Source organism: Triticum urartu, chromosome 1, assembly GCF_003073215.2.
Source record: "Triticum urartu cultivar G1812 chromosome 1, Tu2.1, whole genome shotgun sequence".
NCBI lineage: Eukaryota > Viridiplantae > Streptophyta > Magnoliopsida > Poales > Poaceae > Triticum > Triticum urartu.
In genome coordinates this window covers 336,974,366-336,993,441 of record NC_053022.1, presented here as the reverse complement: position 1 = coordinate 336,993,441, position 19,076 = coordinate 336,974,366, and the positions used below count along the sequence as shown (strand labels likewise).

Genomic DNA, 19,076 nt, shown 5'->3' with positions numbered 1-19,076 from the left:
CGGCCTGACGCACGAGGAGATGTATAGATCATTCTTCGGACCCCAGATAGAGTGTCCGGATACTACCGAGGACGTGGGCCTGAGCAGCAACCGCACCGCCGACCAAGTAAGTTACCCTCTAGCCGAACACATCGTCTTTCATTTATCATGACGTTGTTCTGAGAAATTGCTCTTTGACTAGGACTGGATAAAAGGCGAAGATGATTCGGTGTTCGTCCCCCCTTCCTGAGGGTTTGGAAAATCCGGTACTGGAAAAGATGCTCGAGCTAGCACCTTGCCCGGAGCCCTCAAAGGAAGACAAAGGGGGGAATAATGAGGGCGAAAGCGGGCCTCCACCGCTACCTATTCCGACCGAGGGAACAAGCGCCTCCATGAGGGAGGATAACCGAGGGGAGGAATCTGACATTCTCTCACCCCGGGGAAGGAAGAGGACTACCTCTGAAGATCCGGAAACCAAGGTTTCCAAGCGGGAGAAGAAATCTCCACCAGAGGGTCCTGCCTTGGAGGGTGCTCTTGCCGCACAAAGTCCGTGCGGGGATCAGCCCTCTAATGAGCTGTAAGTAATTAAAAAGTACTTTAATAGTGAAGATATATTACCTTACCTCCGAGGAAAATAACCGAAGTATTTATCTTGCAGTTCGGATCTTAGCCCTTCTCAGCAGAGCTCGTCTTCAGGGGATCTTCTTCCAGGGATGATGGAGAGCGAAACGCCTCCCCCGGACTCCTCCGCTCAAGAAGCGGGCGACCTTGAGGTGTCGTCACGGAGGGCCTCTCCGGATCCGGTGAGGCCAGAAGATAATCCTATGGTCACCCGAAGTCCCCAGCGTCCGGCTCTCGAAGAGAGCAAACAGAAGAGTCCGACACTGTCTGGTATGCGGTCGGACGTACTGAGAGAGCTGTTGGAGTGAGCGGCCATCTTAGAAGAACACCGTACATTGATGGGTACGGTGATGGAAAGGATTTCGTCCGCCGAAAGCGGGTTGCATGATGCCTTTATGAGTCTACTGACGGGCTTTGAGGTACGTAAAATGATGTACATTTGTGATGGTACCGCACATTTTTAGGTGTGCCCTGTGTAGATAGTAGCCCCTGAGACTCTGGTTGTCGCCGAGAACGGCGGCAAACAGAGGATCGTAGTCCCAGGAAATAACCATACCGCTTTAATGTGCAGGTAGTGGGAGCTCCGGTGGCTAGCCGGACTCATGAGTTTGCCGAACTGAAGCGGCAACTGGATGCGGCGGATGCCGACATCGAGCTTGTTAACAAGAGGCTTGACAAGGCACATGGTAAGTGGTATTTTCTGGTGAATGCCACATAGTAAGAGCAGCATGATGCCAGTATCTTTAATATGTTGTCACTGCAGATGGAGCTGCCACCGTGGAAACCCTGCGAGCGGAACTTGCCCGAGCCAAAGAACAAGCAAGGATTAGTAATGCGTCTGCTTTGAAGGCGGCCGAAGAGTTGAAAGCCGAGAAGGCCGCGCATTGCGAGAGCAAAGAGAAGATGGCCAAAATGGCCGTAAAGTTAAAAGACACTGCCGACCGTTGCCAGTTCCTTGAAAAAGAAAACCGAGCGAAGGCAACGGACCTTGAAAAGGCCACGATGGCGAACAAAGACACCCGCTCTGCTATGAGAGCGAAGAAGGAGGAGCTGCGTGAAGCCGGGGATATTGCGGCTGGGAAGCCCTTTATGCTGCGGAGGAAGTTCGGAGATCCGTGGTATGCCCCTCTGGATCGGCTGTGGAGTTCGGCAGACGCATATATGGACTTGGCGGCGAGCGCTGTCGATGCGGCCAAATACTTCCGAGATCAAACAGATCGTGAAGTGGACAAGTTGTTCTGGTCGCAATTTAACGTTCCAGAGCGTCCGCTTTCGTTGACTGATCAGCTAGCCGAATGGGCCGAACTCAATAGGTTGTCCGGACTCGCCATGAGGTCTGTCGTGGATCAGCTGTGGCCGGAAAAGCCGAAGCCGAACAGCTATTTCAGCTTAGTGCAGCAGTTCCTTGGTGCGGTGCCGCACATCAATGCGATGAAGAGGTCGGCGTGCATAGAAGGCTCGCGGATGGCCCTTGCCCGTGTTAAAGCATACTGGGCGGAGATGGATGCTACCACTGTTGTGGCGCAAGGTTCGGCCATAGGCCGAGTGGCTGCCGAGCACTATTTCGAAGAGGTTCTCGAGGGTGCTCGTTTGATAGAGGCCCAGTGCTCGAAGAATATTATGTTTGCGTGACATGTATTCCCATTGTAAACACAATGTTTTTATGAAATTTATTAAGGTTGTGTTTATACTTTTGCCTGAAAGTAATATGATGCCTCCTGTGCGGCCGTTTATGTATACATGTGTATAACCTGAAAGATTGCAGTCGTCGGCTTCAGCCCCCACACATATAATGCAGAGGTGTTCGCAGAAGACGTGTGTTCACACTTAACCCAACGTCTTGGTCCTATTAAGGAGGTGATAACGCAGTGAACGAGGCAACCGGACTATAATGCTTTAACACTTTCACTTAGCCATAGGAGTTTGACGGTGGGGCTACTATATAGCCCGTGGTGGCTCCGCACTCTCCCGAATTCGGGGTGCGTACATGCCTGGCCGGGAAACGACCCTTCGTTAAGGCGGAAGAATTCTAACATTCCGATAGGTCATCAAGTGGTTGACCAGTCTCACGCTATATCATGACAGTCAGTTTTCGGCTTTCTCTACTGAGGTGCTCGTCCGGATGACCCGGGGCACAATCGCAGTAGTTCTCCTAGTGCTACCTTAGCCGATAAAGCGGAACGTAAGGTACCAAAACATGGGAGCCGGGCAAACCCAACATTTGACCAAAGACATGATTCGGATCTGATGCATATAGGGCCAAACTCGCGACGCCGAACACTCCATAAGGTATTCGGTCTTTATGGTATGAACCGGGCCTAATCAGTGCCCTTTGTAAGAAGCCCCTGGTGTTCAGGTACGTGCATTATTCTGACGTGCCCACATGCCAAGACGCCATCATCCTTCTCAATTGTACTGAGAATCCGAGGGATGTGTATCAACGCAGGGTCTTAATCTAAAAAGAATCCTTGGAACGGGTCCCTGCTGCACGTCTGCGCCTGTGTCTCCGTTGTGCCGTATCCTGGACGGGTGTAGCACGGTGGTCATCTATAAAAGAGAGGAACTTAGGTGAAGAGTTGTCGTGCAAAAAGGTAGGTTTTTTGTAAAAAACATGTATAATTCAAGATGAGTAAAAATTGCCACTTGTCTGCGCGCGTTGAGCCCCTTGTATTTGTGATAGGGGTATGGCCATCAAACCTGTACGAATTACATACAGCTGCGCCGGACTCGTCTAACCGTGTCCGTGTTCTTGACGACCTATCGAATACTTTAGTTGGTGAGGCCGTTTTAGTGTGCGACTGCCTCTTCGGCGCGCAGGGATCGCTCCATATTTCCATTTACTGTAATGATGCCACGTGGACCGGGCATCTTAAGCGTGAGGGAAGCGTAGTGCGGTATTGCGTTAAAGCGAGCGAAAGCTTCGCGTCCAAGTAGTGCTTGATAGCTACTTTGGAACGGAGCAATGTGGAAGGTTAAATTTTTGCTACGGAAGTTATCGGGGAAGCCGAATATAACTTCTAGTAGCAGGGAGCCCGTGCAGTGAGCCCCTTGGCCTGGCGTTACTCCTTTAAAGATAGTATTGTTGTGGCAAATTTTCGTTGGGTCTATCCCCATTTTGCGGATTGTGTCCTGATATATCAGGTTTAGACTGCTGCCACCGTCCATCAGGACTCGTGTGAAATGGTATCTGTCAATTATTGGGTCTAATACCAAGGCAGCCCATCCTGCATGTCGGATATTTGCTGAGTAATCCCGATGGTCGAAAGTGATCGGTTGAGCCGACCAGTGGCAGGACTCCGCGGTGATAGGCCCTTGAGCATATTTCTCTGGGAGTGCCGCTTTATTTCTCCCCTTGATCACGTGTAACACATTTACTGTTTTGACTTCTGGTGGAAATTTCTTTTGTTCCCCAGTGTCTTGCTTGAGAGGTTCATCCTCGTCTTCGCTTGGTGTATCCCCCCCTTTGTGTACGGCGTTCAGCTTGCCGGACTGCTTGAAGACCCAACATTCTCTGTGGGTATGATTATCGGGTTTACCAGGGGTGCTATGGATCTGACATATTTGGTCCAGAATTTTGTTTAGGCTGGACAGTTCATCTCTGGCGCCTTTAGGGGGCGGCTTTTGCTGACCCGGCCGAGAGCTTCTGAATCCGGCGTTTATTGTCGTGCTCTTCAGGTTGTCTTCTTTATTCCGGCGCTTATTTTTTTTGCTGCGTCGTGATTTCCCATTTTCATCTCTAACTTTGGATGTACTTGGGTCGCTGGTGCTGCATCTGGCTAGCCAGCTGTCCTCACCCGCGCAAAAGCGGGTCATGAGGCTTGTTAATGCTGCCATTGTTCTCGGCTTTTCTTGGCTGATGTGTCTGGCAAGCCATTCATCGCGGACGCTATGCTTAAAAGCTGCCAAGGCTTCGACGTCCGAACAGTCGACTATTTGGTTCTTTTTAGTAAGAAACCTGTTCCAAAGCTTTCGGGCTGACTCTCCGGGCTGTTGAGTTATATGACTCAAATCATCCGCATCCGGAGGTCGGACATAAGTCCCTTGAAAATTTGCCCGAAAAGCATCTTCGAGCTCTTCCCAGCTTCCAATGGAGTTTTCGGGGAGGCTTTTAAGCCAGTGCCAAGCTGGCCCTTTGAGCTTGAGGGGTAAGTACTTGATGGCGTGGAGATCATCTCCTCGAGCCATATGGATATGGAGGATATAGTCCTCAATCCAGACCCCAGGGTCTGTTGTTCCGTCTTATGCCTCTATGTTTACGGGTTTGAATCCCTCTGGAAATTCATGGTCCAGCACCTCATCGATGAAACATAGGGGGTGTGCGGCACCCCTGTATCTAGGTTTACCGTATTGTTCGGATGTTTGTTGTGTTTCATCGTATATGCTGGAGCGCGCTTGCGTGGTCCATAGATGGATCTGGTTGCGCCGTCCTTTTGATGCGAGCCCTCGCGTGGATCGCGTATTGGCTTATGTGCGGCGTTGTTTGCCGCTCTATGTTGGCCGTGAGGTCGTCTGTCCGGCCAGGTGGCCGTTTTAATTTTTGGTTGCGGGGGATCTAAGGCCTCCTCATCGAATTCAGGTAGCAACTTCCGCTTCGGGTAGCTCTTGGTGGGGTAATTACCGCCGTACTTCGCTGCTGCATTGAGTACTTTACTCCATCTGATTTTAAGTGTGTCTTGCGCAGCCTTGAGCCTTTGCTTCTACTTTTTTAGACTCCTCGCGGTGGCAACGAGCCTTTGACGGGCATTCTGTTGCTCCGGGTGTCTGTCCGGTGTAATGTCATCCGTACTGTTATCTTTGACAGAATCGGGTTGTTCGGTTTGATTCTCCGTGTTGCCGTGGTCCGGCGATGGTTCACCCTGCTCTAACGCTGGGTCTGTATGATCATTGTTTCTGCCGAGGCGGGATTTGGAGCGGCGCTTACACCGCTGCTTTGACTGCTTCTCGAGGGGACAACCCTTCATTGCGTCCTTCTGTTCCTCGTGGTCGTGTTCTTTTGGTGTGTCCACCATGTATACATCATGTGATGAAGTGGGCGTCCAGTGCCCTGTGGGCAGTGGTTCCTATTTGTCTCCTGCATCGTTGTTCATACCGTCGATGTCTTCGGAGTCGAAGTCGAGCATGTCGGTTAGGTCATCGATAGTGGCTACTAAGTGGGTGGTGGGTGGGCGGTGAATTTTGACGCCATCCGCATCCCAATCCTGCCGGACATAGTTCAGCCAGGATTCTCCTGACAAGGAGAGACCTTAATGAGTTCAGTATGTCGCCAAGGGGCGAGTGCTGAAAAATATCCGTGGAGGTAAACTCCATGATCGGCGCCCAATTGGATTCGCTAGGAACGGGCGCAGGCGGTTCGGAGTCCGTGGCCGGAGAGAGATCCGGCAGTTTGTCAACACGGCTCTCGTGCAGAGTAAGGTCGATGTTCGGCTCGATCGCCGATGGGGGTAAGGCCTCCGTGGCGGGGTCCATCCACCCGTCCATGGACGGTGCAACTGGCTCCGAATTGAGGGTCGGAGCGACTGCCAGTGTGATCTCCTGAACACTGTCGGATGGTAGAGCTAAATCGTACTCATCATGACCGCGTGACGCACAAGGCAGAGGCTCGAATCTGTCGAAGATCAAGTCTCCGCAGATATCGGCCGTGTAGCTTAAGCTTCCAAACCTGACCTGATGGCCAGGGGCGTAGCTTTCAATCTGCTCCAGATGACCAAGCGAATTGGCCCCCAGTGCAAAGCCACCGAATACAAAAATCTGTCCGGGGAGAAAAGTCTCACCCTGGACTGCATCGCTAACGATGATAGAAGGAGCCATCAAGCCTAACGACGACGACACATAGGAACTCTCAATGAAAGCACCAATGTCGGTGTCAAAACCGGTGGATCTCGGGTAGGGGGTCCCGAACTGTGCGTCTGGGCGGATGGTAATAGGAGGCAGGGGACACGAAGTTTTACCCAGGTTCGGGCCCTCTTGATGGAGGTAAAACCCTACGTCCTGCTTGATTAATATTGATGATATGGGTAGTACAAGAGTAGATCTACCACGAGATCAGAGAGGCTAAACCCTATAAGCTAGCCTATGATATGATTGTATGTTGTCCTACGGACTAAAACCCTCCGGTTTATATAGACACTGGAGAGAGCTAGGGTTACACAAGGTCGGTTACAAAGGAGGAGATACGCATATCCGTATTGCCTAGCTTGCCTTCCACGCCAAGTAGAGTCCCATCCGGACACAAGACGAAGTCTTCAATCTTGTATCTTCATAGTCTAACAGTCCGGCCAAAGAATATAGTCTGGCTGTCCGGAGACCCCCTAATCCAGGACTCCCTCAACCGGCATTATGTCGAACAGGTTGCGGGTGTCGGGGTGCATGTCGGCTGGGATCTCCTGCGGGCGTCTCCTATGGCCCTCGGTGGCGTTGAGGTCGATGGCCATGGGCGGGGGCGTGGCCGGCGCCACAACGCTCACCTCCAGCGAGCATTCTCTAGAGAAAAATGGGAGGCTTGCGGGTAGGGATGAAAGCCGGGCATCGGCGGCATGGTAGACGTGCGCATCGACTCTGGCAGTGGCACACAAGGAAAGGCCGACGAGCCCATGCTGGCCGTGGCGGTGATGAGCCCATGCTGGCCTGGATTTAACACGAAGTAGATCAGGGCCTCCCTCGTTGCCGCAACGAGGAGGGCCTTGTTTTCCTCCTGTTGTGCGGCGGCGGTGAGGCGGGCGGCGGACACAGCTTTGAGCTCGTCGGCCTGCACGTACCTCCGGTCCCTTCCTCTTGACTGACTACACAGCCCGCTGCTCATCCGTCAACGACTTCGTCTTCTTCGGCGCCGGTGTCTTGCGGGCGACACATGGCTTGCCTTTAGTGGAGGCGAGGAAGGCGGCGGCGTCAAGGGTGCGCGGGTCGTCCATGGCGAGTGGGCAGGAGCGCGAGCGAGTGGGAGTTTTTTGGGAAAAAGAGGGAAATAGGGGTGGCTATGCCGCCAACTAGCGGGCCATGGAAGGACTAGGGGAGCATCGCACACATCCATTTCGTGTCCATGCCGGCGCAAACGAGACCCAAATTTGGGCATGAAATAGGTCGCACAGCGGACGAAAAACTGAGGATAGTTCGTTTGGGTCAGCGTGTTGGGCCGACTTTTCTGTCCGTTTCGACCCAAACGAACACACGCGGACAAAATGTACCGGCTGTTGGAGTTGCTCTAAGGGCTTGTTTGGATCGTGCCCAGACCAGCCCTACCAATTCGGGGGCGTGCCAATTATTTGGCGAGGGATTTCGCCGCCGCCGCTTCGCCCACAGTTGGCGAGAAAAATTGAACTGCTTGCCAAAATTTTGGCGTAGATCCGAAAATCTGGCCACCATCCAAACGCACGCCAACGCCTACAGTCAACGCCGAAATTTTGGTAAGGCAGGCGCATGCTACTATCCAAACGGACCCTAAGACTTTGAGGGTATTTACCTCGTTAATTTTTTGGGTCTAATCTTACCTTCAGCCGACCGATCTCGCACGCGCATCCGCTGGCTCCGTGTCCGATGGATCGCCTGTTGATCAGACGTATGAGAACGACCCCGCTTTCCTCGTCACGCGCGTTCTTTTCTGAAACACAACTATTGTTTCAGAATAAGCATTTGTGCAATTGGCCTTCATTGACTCGTGTCTATGGGAGGGCGCACGCTTCTGGATTTGGGAGGGCGGCGGGGCGGCGGCGTTCGGCGTCCGGGGCATATCCGCCGACGTCGACTCCAACAGGTATGGATCGGAGACCCCCCTCCCATTCCCCTGCATTTCTGGGCGACCACCGTCCTGGCACCACCAATGCTAGACATAGCCACATCACAACGCCTTACGTCCACACACACTCCAAGTTTCTGCAACAACAATGTTGTTGCGGAACGACGACATCGGAGACTGGGTGACACGGCCGGAGATGTTGTTGCAATTTTTCTAGCAAGGGTCTTGTTACAGAAAATTAGGCACGGCGTGAGATGTCTTTTTCAATTTTTACAACAAAGGTCTTGTTGCAGAAAATTAGAGAATAAGAGTTTTTGCAACAGGGGAGTTGTTGCAGAAAATTAGAAAAAAAGAGTTTTCGCAATAAAGCTCTTGCTGCAGGAAATTAGAGATGAGAAAGTTTCGCAACAAAGCTCTTGTTGCAGAAATTTAGGGAAGAGGAGGTTTCGCAACTAGAGTAGCTCCTACACGTCAGCGGCGGGCTGATTTTGCGGGGGCACCGCGCGGGGCGCAACTCAGTCGGGGTCGGGTCAAGACTGACTTATTTTGCAACCGAGCGTTTGTTACGGGAAATAACGAGTAGGCATGCGGGGGCGGACATCGGATCGGACGGCTATCAGCTCGGGTATCCAACGGCCGTCGAGGCGACAGATAAAATCTAAACATCAGCCGACGGACGCGTAGCAGTGCCCAATTTTTTTAGGGCTATTTACCCTGTTAAAAATTACTCCCTCTGTTCCTAAATATAGGGTGTATTGTTTTTGGCACGGAAATTAAAGAACACACATTGAGGGAAAATTTCACAGGTTTTGGGCGAGATTACACCTGATTAATTGACATGACAAAACAGAGGAGCTTGCCTTATATAAAGAAATATGATCAAATCCTTTAAAAAAATTATCCAAACGAGTGGTGCAATGCAATATACTTTATATTTCGAACTTTTTCTTAAAAATCTATACACCTTATATCAAGGAACGGAGGGAGTACTTAGCTATCTACCGTGTGGCCCCGACTCCCAGTCACCAATCAGCACCCTGGCATGTCCTTGATCTGGTAACTGGATGTTAATCGGACGGTGCAGGTGGCTTTGCTCCTGAACCTCCCTTCCTCGCAGGTCCCAGCCTCCCAGGCTCATTCCCTCTCTTGGCCGACCCCCGAGCCGCCGGACCCCGCTGTTCGCCGGCGGCAGTAGAGAAGCGCCCGAGCTTCCTCCCAGCGAAGCGGCGCCACTTCCACTGTTCCAAGCTTGGAGCGGAGAGCATTCAGGAGATCCATCCAAGCCGATTCCTTCTGCTGGTACGAAAATCCTAAAATATTTCTCTCGATTGTTCTAGGAGTGTTTTGTTTGTTGCTGCGAGCAATCACAATACCCTCATAACCTCATTACTCTTCCAATATTCGCAAACGCATCCAGTTCTCTGTGGATTCGGCCCGGTTTGTTGCAATAGCAGCTTGTTCCCCAAAATTTCGAGGGTTCGAATGTGTTAGGGTTTAGGTTACTCTGCGCGCAATTCTTCCCGACCTCGTGGTTTGCGCCTGCTGTTGGTAGGTCACATGCGCGTAAATCTGTGTGTACGAGCAGTACGAGTGCTATGTCTACCTGTGCTCGCTGGGATCTGGGAATCAAGAGTGACTGCAGTGATTAAGATCGCATATAGGGTGGTAGAAACATTTATGTGTGCTCAGATTCTGATGTTCTGGTGATGATTGTATGACAGTGTCCAGAACTACGGATGAGTTCGAAGAAGGTTCCGTTCAACCGTCATAAGGAGAATGAGGAGGCGAGGAAGAAGGTCAGGGGTTTAAGTCCCTTTTAACTTTTTTCTGAGACACGTCCATCTTTTTTTACATGTAAATTTCGTTCATATCTGATTTTAATTGCTTTTGGTATGTTAAGAGGGAGGAAGATGAAGCGGCGCGCGTCTATGCGGAGTTTGTTGAGTCATTCAAGGGTGAAAGCACATCTGGATCGAAGTTTGTCCGTGGGGGCGTGATTGATCCCAATGCCAAGCTGAGAGCTGATTCTGAAGGTTAGTGATAGTGGTTTCATTTTACTATACTTCGTCATAGTTACCTTTGCGCCTTGCAGTTTCAGTATCAATCATGATGGATCTATGCACTATTTCTTTTATTGCTCCAATTAATCAAGAGGCCGCCATTTTTACTCGTTCGGCAATGACAGGTGGAAAGTCGAAAGATGGGTGGTCTGTTCCAAAGAAGGGCAGTAGGTAAACGGCAAAAATTACTTGATTTCTAGAAGATTGTATCCTGTGGCAGCACAGCTACATCTTTAGAAATCACGTGCCAGTATGATCAGAATTGAGAATTTTGAGACCAAGAATGAGCAATTTTTACACGCTTGATGTGATATACCAAGGCACATAATTTATTATACCTTACAATTACGATTCATGATTATTCGTTCATATACCTTTTATTGCCCAGTGCTTAATGCATTTGAAATAGTGGTCGGAAGAAGAAAACTCTCTTGCACCCCCATGCACTCGCACATCCTCAGTTGCATTTATGCTGTAATGCTGACTATAGCTGCGCCTTCTTGACAGAGCAATTCCTTGTTGCTGACATAGTGCTTAAGATGATGATGCTGTTACAGAACTTATGTTTAGCAGTTTTGTAGTACACTAGTACCATGGCAATGACTCTCTGTAGTCATGGAGACACCAACCATGGAAGCATCCATGTAAACTTTAATTAATTGTGAGACGACTGTAAATTTGTAAACATATACGAATAATAATATAATGATTTCTCATGTTGTATTTGTTGGTATCACTGTAATAACTACCAAATGCATCAGAACAATGTGGAAGTATTTTTCACAATAAAGGAACATTTTCAGATTATTATAAATGTTTTGATCATGGGCAGCGTTGCAGAGAAATTCTCATAATTGCGCAAAAACCAACATATTAAGCTTAATAATTAGTCTAGATTTAGGGCCATTTCATGGCTGCTGCATCATAGGTTATGGTCTGTAAGTTAAATACATGCTATTAAATTACACCAATGCCAAGCACGGCCTTAGGTACTTCTGAAAAGCCGTTGCAATGTCGGACGGAGCTTTACTTGTGGTGAAATAATTATGTGTGTGTATTGGATCGACATGATTTAAATAGAGAAAATCTACCAAAGTGTCATTAACTTATGAGAATATCCAAAGTACCCCTGTAGAGTGAAGTAGGTATTTATTTTGGTTGTATTGCTCCTATCCTTTCGCCATTGTTGTTATCTGCAACCCCATGATATATATGTGTACAAATGATATGCAGCATAATCTGACTTATGAGCTCAATACATAGCTTATGTACGTCATATCATTATCCAGGTATGTTCCATCTTTTTTGCCGCCATCATTTGGGAAAGAGCCAGACAAAAAGGTTAGCGCACTTTTATAGTTCTTATGATTGGCTCAGTGGTCAGTATGGTTCTTTGATTGAGCATTATCTTGACTTGCAGAAGGAAGATGAGCGGCCGAAGGAAAAGGAAAAAGGAAAGCCACGGGCAATAGATAAGTTCATGGAGGAACTCAAGTTTGAGCAAGAGCTTCGGGAAAGGCGTAATCAAGAACGTGACGGTCGACACGGTGACACCTCCACGGTAGGTATTATATTATGTTAAAGTTGATCTTTTGGTTCTTTCTACTAGACATAAAATCAAACAAATCCACAGGGCAGTTTTGATTATATTTAGCATGCTGAAGTATTCTTGTCAAATAGAATGTAGAAAACCAACCCTGCCAGTCAACTTTGATAAACATTTTCTAAATAAGTTTCCAGCTAAATATGATAAATCTGTTGACTGGTTCCCCTAATTGTTTTCTCTCAGAATCTCTGCGGTTTGCCCTTGTACTCCCTCCGTTCCAAAATAGTTGACCCAACTTTGTACTAACCTTAGTACAAAGTTAGTACAAAGTTGGGTCAACTATTTTGGAACGGAGGGAGTATTTGATATACTGATGATTGAAGATTTTCCTGCAGTCCTCTAGCCATTTTGATGAACTACCAGATGAATTTGACCCCAGTGGGAGAATACCAGGGTCATTTGATGATGGGGATCCACAAACCACAAACTTATATGTTGGCAATCTCTCTCCTCAGGTTGATTTTTCCCACCGTACATGTTCTGTCTAGACACAGTTTTAAGTGTATAGGCATCATAGTTAGCTTACTGTGCATTATATGCCATATGTTGTTAGGTGGATGAGAATTTTCTTTTGAGGACATTTGGTCGGTTTGGACCTATCGCTAGCGTCAAGATTATGTGGCCTCGAACAGAAGAAGAACGCAGAAGGCAAAGAAACTGTGGGTTTGTTGCATTCATGAATAGAGCAGAAGGACAGGCAGCCAAGGATGAAATGCAAGGTTACTGTGCACTTCCATGTAGTTGGGATCATGTTATAGGACCTTAAAATAGTAACCTTTTCGTACTTTTTAAAATTACTTATATTCCTGTTTTCAGTTACTAAATTACTTAACGCAGGTGTTATTGTATACGACTATGAGCTGAAGATTGGGTGGGGCAAATCTGTTGCTCTTCCATCACAAGCACTGCCTGCTCCTCCTCCAGGACATATGGCAATCAGAAACAAGGAGGTTGCTCCTTTCATTTCAAAAATTTCTATGTGCAGCTCACTCTTATATATATATTTTTGGAAGTTTTAAGTAGATGACATGTCTTTGGTGTTTCTCTGTGAGTTGTACGACCTCCTTATGTTTCTTTGATATACAGGGTGGTACTGTAATCATATCTGGTCCTGGAGGTCCACCTGTTGCATCAGTTACACGGCAAACCTCAGAGCTGGTTGGTGATCTCTTACATATACATCTGTCCTTGTGTGGCATACTGTTCTTGATATCCATGCTATTTGTGTAACCATAAAAGTAAAATCATTAAAAAAAATCCACGTTTTCTTTGAGATAGACCTTTTGAGGTATCATAACGCGGCTTGTTTGAGCTCTCTTTTCAGAAAATATCTAAGTGCTTGAGTTGTGTAGGCCAAGAGAGTTCATAAGTTGCCCTGCTGCATACAATTTAACATGAATAATATTTTTGCCATCTTTCTTAAGTTGGCACATAAATTCTTTAGCCCTTTCACATATGTTCACTACGTGATATGTTCTGGGTGGGCTCTCTTATTTCGGTTATGGATTTTGAATCCTTTTTCACTATTACTCTTGTATGTAATTCGGCCAGCTACATTCTTTAGTATCTTATAGGCCTAGAAATAATATAAGAAGTTTTTCCTTGGTAATAATTTTAGATGTTAGTTTGTGTAGTTAATTTTCCTCAATTCTAATTCCACTCCGGGGGTTCACTTGGTTTAACAGGTCCTTACTCCAAATGTTCCTGATATAGTAGTTGCTCCACCAGATGATTCACATCTTAGGCATGTGATTGACACGATGGCTCTGCATGTACTTGATGGTGGATGTGCTTTCGAACAAGCTATAATGGAAAGAGGACGAGGGAATTCTTTATTTAACTTCTTGTTTGATCTTAAATCGCAAGAGCACACATACTATGTCTGGCGGTTATACTCCTTTGCTCAGGTATCCACTGTTGTTTATCTTGCTACAATTTCAATGCCATCTCCTCTATGATCTATCAATAGAAGATTGTTTGTATCGGTTGTCATACAGACACATATTTTATGACATTTTCCAGTATATATTTTTGCTCAGTGATGGCCTATTGATTGGTCGAAATGAGTAGTGTATTGTTTAATAAAATTTATGTCCTTCGACCTCCTGATTATGTTCTGTTCAGCTTGGTCTCTAGAATTTGGTAGTATATGTGGGAATCACTGTGCTGATATAACACTAATGTTTAACTGCTTATGATACTCAAATGCAGGGCGATACTTTACAACGATGGCGAACCGAACCATTTATCATGATTACTGGAAGTGCAAGGTTTGCGTGCACACTGATATTCTGTTATGTGGTTGTCCTGTGCTTATTGACTATCTGGTGACATTGTTGTATTAAATATGTTATTTTAGATGGGTTCCACCTGCTTTGCCATCCAGCCGAAGTCCTAATCATGAAAAAGAATCTACTTTTGCAGCTGGTAGAAGCAGGGTAAGGTTTGGTTGGCCTTGGCAGAGACTTCTTTTTGGTACTTTGCCTTTATTAGATGGTGCAAATGCTTTGGTCCAGTTACCTGATTAATTTGTGTTTTGTCTCCCAGCGTGCGGAAGTGGAGCGTACACTGACTGATTCACAGCGTGATGAATTTGAGGACATGCTACGCGCATTGACATTAGAGAGGAGTCAGATAAAGGAAGCAATGGGATTTGCGTTAGATAATGCTGATGCTGCTGGAGAGGTAATGCATACCTTGTATATTTGACCTTATCAGTTCATATTTCCTCTTTTCCTTTTGCCTTTAGCTTAAAATTATGAATTCATTCTGGTTGATTGATTCTATTTCATGCGTCCTGCTATTTTTCCTTAATGTCTCAGTTACTCTACGTGAAACATTCTACAGCTCGCAACAATTCCCAAGATCAGTGAATAGCTTGATCATTGTGAGTCAAATCTTGTGGTTGTGGACTGAGATTCATTCTACTCTGCACAGACTTTCTGTCTCAAGCATATACGTTTTGATGGGATTTGGTGTTGTCTAAGGAGAGTAGGAAAGGAGAAGTGGATCAAATTTGTAACATGTAGATTGATGTATATATTTTACTATTGGGACCATCATCTAGTCATATACTCTTACATAACCGCACATGTCTTTTGTTTTGTTGCAAACTGCACTTCAAAGGCCTACTGCATAGTGATGTACTCCCTTGGTTCCTAAATGCAAGTCTTTTTAGAGATTTCAGTAAGGACTACATACGGATGTATATAGACATATTTTAGAGTGTTGATTCACTCATTTTGCTCTGTATGTAGTACGCATTGGAATCTCTAAAAAGACCTGTATTTAGGAACGGAGGGAGTATACTTCAATTTTATTTTATAGTTCGCATTGAATAAAAACTCACCGAGTTTCCCCTTGTATAGATTGTCGAGGTTCTTGCAGAATCTTTGACACTTAAGGAGACATCTATTCCCACCAAGGTTGCAAGGCTTATGCTAGTGTCCGACATCCTTCATAACAGTAGTGCTCCCGTGAAGAATGCTTCTGCGTTTCGAACCAAGTTTGAGGCTGCTATACCTGATGTCATGGAGAGCTTCAATGACTTGTATCGCAGTATTACAGGAAGGATTACTGCTGAAGCTCTGAAGGTATTTGTTGAGTAGTATGGTTTCATTTTCCCCCTTGATGTTTCTACATAATAACACTCATTTATTACTTTCTGCAGGAGAGGGTTTTGAAAGTTCTACAAGTATGGGCAGACTGGTTTCTGTTTTCTGATGCATATCTGAATGGGCTGAAAGCTACCTTTCTTAGACCAGGCAACTCTGGGGTCACCCCTTTCCACTCTCTATGTGGTGATGCACCTGAAATTGAAAAGAAAACTAGCTCCGAGGATGGTACTAATGGATTTAGGCTTGATGAAGATGGTGCCCTGGCCACAGGAAAGGCAGCAGCGACGAAGGAGCTGTTAGGGCTTCCGCTTGCTGAGCTTGAACGTCGTTGTAGACATAATGGCCTCTCGCTATGTGGTGGTAAAGAGATGATGGTTGCCAGGTTGCTCAGCCTAGAGGAGGCTGAGAAGGAGCGAGTATATCAGAAAGATGTCGACATGAAATATGGACAAGGAGAACCTCATAGAACTGGGAGAGAGGATATTGGTTTGAATGCGCGTAGTGCTTCGAGACCTGGAGAAGGTACTGTTGATGGTGAATCAGATATGCTGGGTCTCTCTCGTGTCACAGGTCAAAAGTACTATGGAAAATCTGCATCTGCTGAACCGAAACAAGTTCCAAGCAAGAAGCAGAGAGCTGATCCCATCTTACCAGCTTCTAAATGGAATCGAGAGGATGATGGCAGCAGCGATGAAGATAGAAAAGATGGTCAAGGATTGGGATTGAGCTATTCATCTGGAAGTGATATTGCTGGTGATCCTGGGAAAGCTGATGCAACAGAAATTAGTACTGATCACACAATTCATCATCCAGATACAATTGTTGATGAAGAGCATAGGTATCCAACTTCACCGGCTCCAATTATTCAATCATGTTGTCATTAGTGTTTCACATTCTTTGCTCCAAATATTCAGTCATGTTGCCATTAGTGTTTCACATTCTTTTTTGCTTAGTCGCTACACCTTCTGATCTGCAGGCAGAAGCTGAGGCAGATTGAGATTGGTGTCATGCAGTATCGTGAATCTCTTGAGGAGAAGGGTTTGTGGAACATGGAGGAGCTTGAGAGGAAGGTTGCCAGCCACCGTAGGCGTCTTCAGTCTGAATATGGGTTGTTTTCTTCAGTAGATGGGGCAAACAACAGGCGCTCTTCCGGTATGTAAGAAGGCCACAAGGGAATTACCCTGTCTTTTGATAACTGCATTTCTGTTTCTTTGGAGCATCTCCATCGTTGATACTTATTTTGTTGCTTCACGTAATAGCTTATCTGATAATAACAATGAGCCATGCTGTAGCCCTCAACCTAGTCCAGTGCGTGCATGTTTTTACAAAGAAATGTACTTCTGTTTTGCAGAGAGAATACCATTGGACCGGAAAGAAAGGTATGATGATGCACGCAATTCTTCCAAGAAGCGGCCTCACAGCCCAAGTAAGAGCCGTAGTCCTTCAAAGAAATCATCACTGGATAGAGACCGAGAGCACAATCGCAGCAGAGACAGATTGCATGGTAATGATGTTGGGAGAGACAGAGCACGCGAAAAAAGTTCAGGCCGAGAGAAGGATGATCACCATGATAGAAGCAGAGAAAGAGAAAAGGACAGGAGAAAGGGGAGGTGACTGAGGGTATGTTTGGTTCCAGCCCTACCAAATTTGGTCGACCTTTTGGTTGCCCATGAGTTGGCCAACATCGGCAAGGAAAACGAGCTAGAGTAACCAAAAAGGCATCGGCATGCCAAATACTCCTAGTTGGCAACCATGCAAACAAAGGCCAGTGTTTTGGACATGACCAAAATATTGGTAGGGTAAGTTTAGCTGCCATAACATACATACATACCCTGATACTTGAAGATCTCCCTGTTGTGCACTTGGTTCTTCGGCTGAATAAGCAAGCATCTTGAGGAAGGAAACATTCGAGCTGGGCTGCATCGGCATGGCCTGCTCAAGGACCAGTCTGTAGCGGATTTGAGGATTTAGGTGGCGCTCCTAATGGCGGACCTGTTTTTGTAGTATCAAGGAACAGTAGTTTGTGAAACATAAGTACTTTGATCAAGCAACACTGAGTGAAATGCTGTCAGTTCGTGGCATGGGCTGCAACTAATAAACTTTGACAAGTTGCTATGGATTTGCTCTGGCAATCTTGTTGTTTAACCCCTGTAGGATTCAGCTTAGAATTAGCATGGTGCTACTGCTGCCTCAACTCCTCCGTTTAACATTTCGGTTAATCTGGATGAAGGGCCCGGGATGGCAGGTTGTTTAACTTGCTGGTGCATTCTTCTGCGCATGGTTAATTGGCCGTATTGTTTGTGGATGCTTAATTTTCGAGCTGGTTTCTTTTTTAGGCTGATTTTATTTTTTCAGGCTGGAGCTCATTTCTTTGAACCTAATTTGTGGATGCTGCAAATTCAGGCGAGCGTAGTTCTCTGTGCCCCATCTGACTGAATCATTATACTTGACGTTACGTGTGTATACTTGTAAGATCCTCCTCTGTAGTCCTGTTGCAACGCTCGTCAGAAAACAGCATTAATTTACATTTTTTATCTGCAGGGAATTTAATACGTACGTATATTGCCTAACAAATATGCTTATATGCACACCATTCAACTAAAGAAATGTACACATTTTTTATACTCCGATTCATATTACTTGTCGCTTAAACGGACGTATCTAGCACTGAAATATGTCTAGATACATCTATTTGAGCGACAAGTGGTGTGGATTGGAGGGAGTAGAAAAAATATCCTCTTGCCATGAGAACATGGGAGTGCCAGTGGGAAGGGAAAGGCAGCAGAGCAAAGAAGATCGTGAAGAAAACAGATCGAGCTAGTGATCCATCAACACTCCTTTGACAATCTTTCCACTCGTATGAGCTGCACAATTGGCGCTCGGATCATACAATGATATATTCTGCAATCGATCCATGTATGGATCCCTGCGCTCGCTGTGTATGCATAGTCTACTCCACGCTCACATGTGGCAAGAGTGTGCAACAAGCTGTGTTCTGCTCTGCATGCGCACCATGTTCTGTTGCTGCATCCTCTCGTTTCGAGCCTTTCCCAGTGGCCGCCCCGTACCCCTCACCTAAAAATTGACAAGTGATCTAGCCGGCCAAACACTCACTTTTCCCAGCCGTGGTCTCTGCATCAAAGATGCACACAACCAATATATACATCAACACAGTCATATAGCATCCCTGCACCTTATTATAAAGTGGATTAGTAGAAGCATCATTTAAACATGGAGTCGTACGCCAGTATGCTGCCCAGAAGCTAGTACGGAGGGATCCCTAATCCACTTCTGAAGGGTGTGGCAGACCCTCCCCTGCGCCTAGCCCCTCTCCGCCCGCCGCTGGCCGCTCCGGCCGCGGCGGCTACCATCCCCCCAACAGCGGCCACTCTGGCGCTGTCGGCCAGCCACCTGCTGCTCTCGAGCTCCTTCAACCTCCTTCTCTGGCCCTCTCGGATCTCAAA

The 19,076-nt window shown here is 46.9% G+C and overlaps 1 protein-coding gene across 2 annotated transcripts; it reads left to right on the top strand.

Moving 5' to 3' along the window:
• The first annotated feature begins 9,399 nt into the window (after positions 1-9,399).
• Positions 9,400-17,966, top strand: LOC125510698 (protein RRC1-like). 2 transcript variants are annotated; one of them, XM_048675949.1, is made up of 18 exons: positions 9,400-9,628; positions 10,051-10,125; positions 10,230-10,362; positions 10,515-10,560; positions 11,679-11,730; positions 11,810-11,950; positions 12,331-12,450; positions 12,549-12,714; positions 12,833-12,945; positions 13,082-13,153; positions 13,681-13,902; positions 14,207-14,265; positions 14,355-14,433; positions 14,543-14,680; positions 15,364-15,588; positions 15,666-16,450; positions 16,589-16,764; positions 16,964-17,966. In XM_048675949.1, the coding sequence occupies exons 2-18, from the start codon at positions 10,066-10,068 to the stop codon at positions 17,224-17,226; spliced, it is 2,850 nt and encodes a 949-aa protein (XP_048531906.1). In that variant the 5' UTR covers positions 9,400-9,628; positions 10,051-10,065; the 3' UTR covers positions 17,227-17,966. The 2 variants fall into 2 exon arrangements, with proteins under 2 accessions (XP_048531906.1, XP_048531910.1); XM_048675953.1 differs by lacking the exons at positions 9,400-9,628; positions 10,515-10,560 and having other exon boundaries at positions 10,108-10,125.
• The last annotated feature ends 1,110 nt before the right edge of the window (positions 17,967-19,076 follow it).

What these genes read in the sequence shown, in the direction of transcription:
- LOC125510698 (XM_048675949.1), top strand. Translation starts at nt 10,066, where the DNA reads ATGAGTTCGAAGAAGGTTCCGTTCAACCGTCATAAGGAGAATGAGGAG. An exon ending in AGCCAAGGATGAAATGCAAG is followed by an intron (nt 12,715 to 12,832) that starts GTTACTGTGCAC and finishes TACTTAACGCAG; the next exon opens with GTGTTATTGTATACGACTAT. An exon ending in TGGCAATCAGAAACAAGGAG is followed by an intron (nt 12,946 to 13,081) that starts GTTGCTCCTTTC and finishes TTTGATATACAG; the next exon opens with GGTGGTACTGTAATCATATC.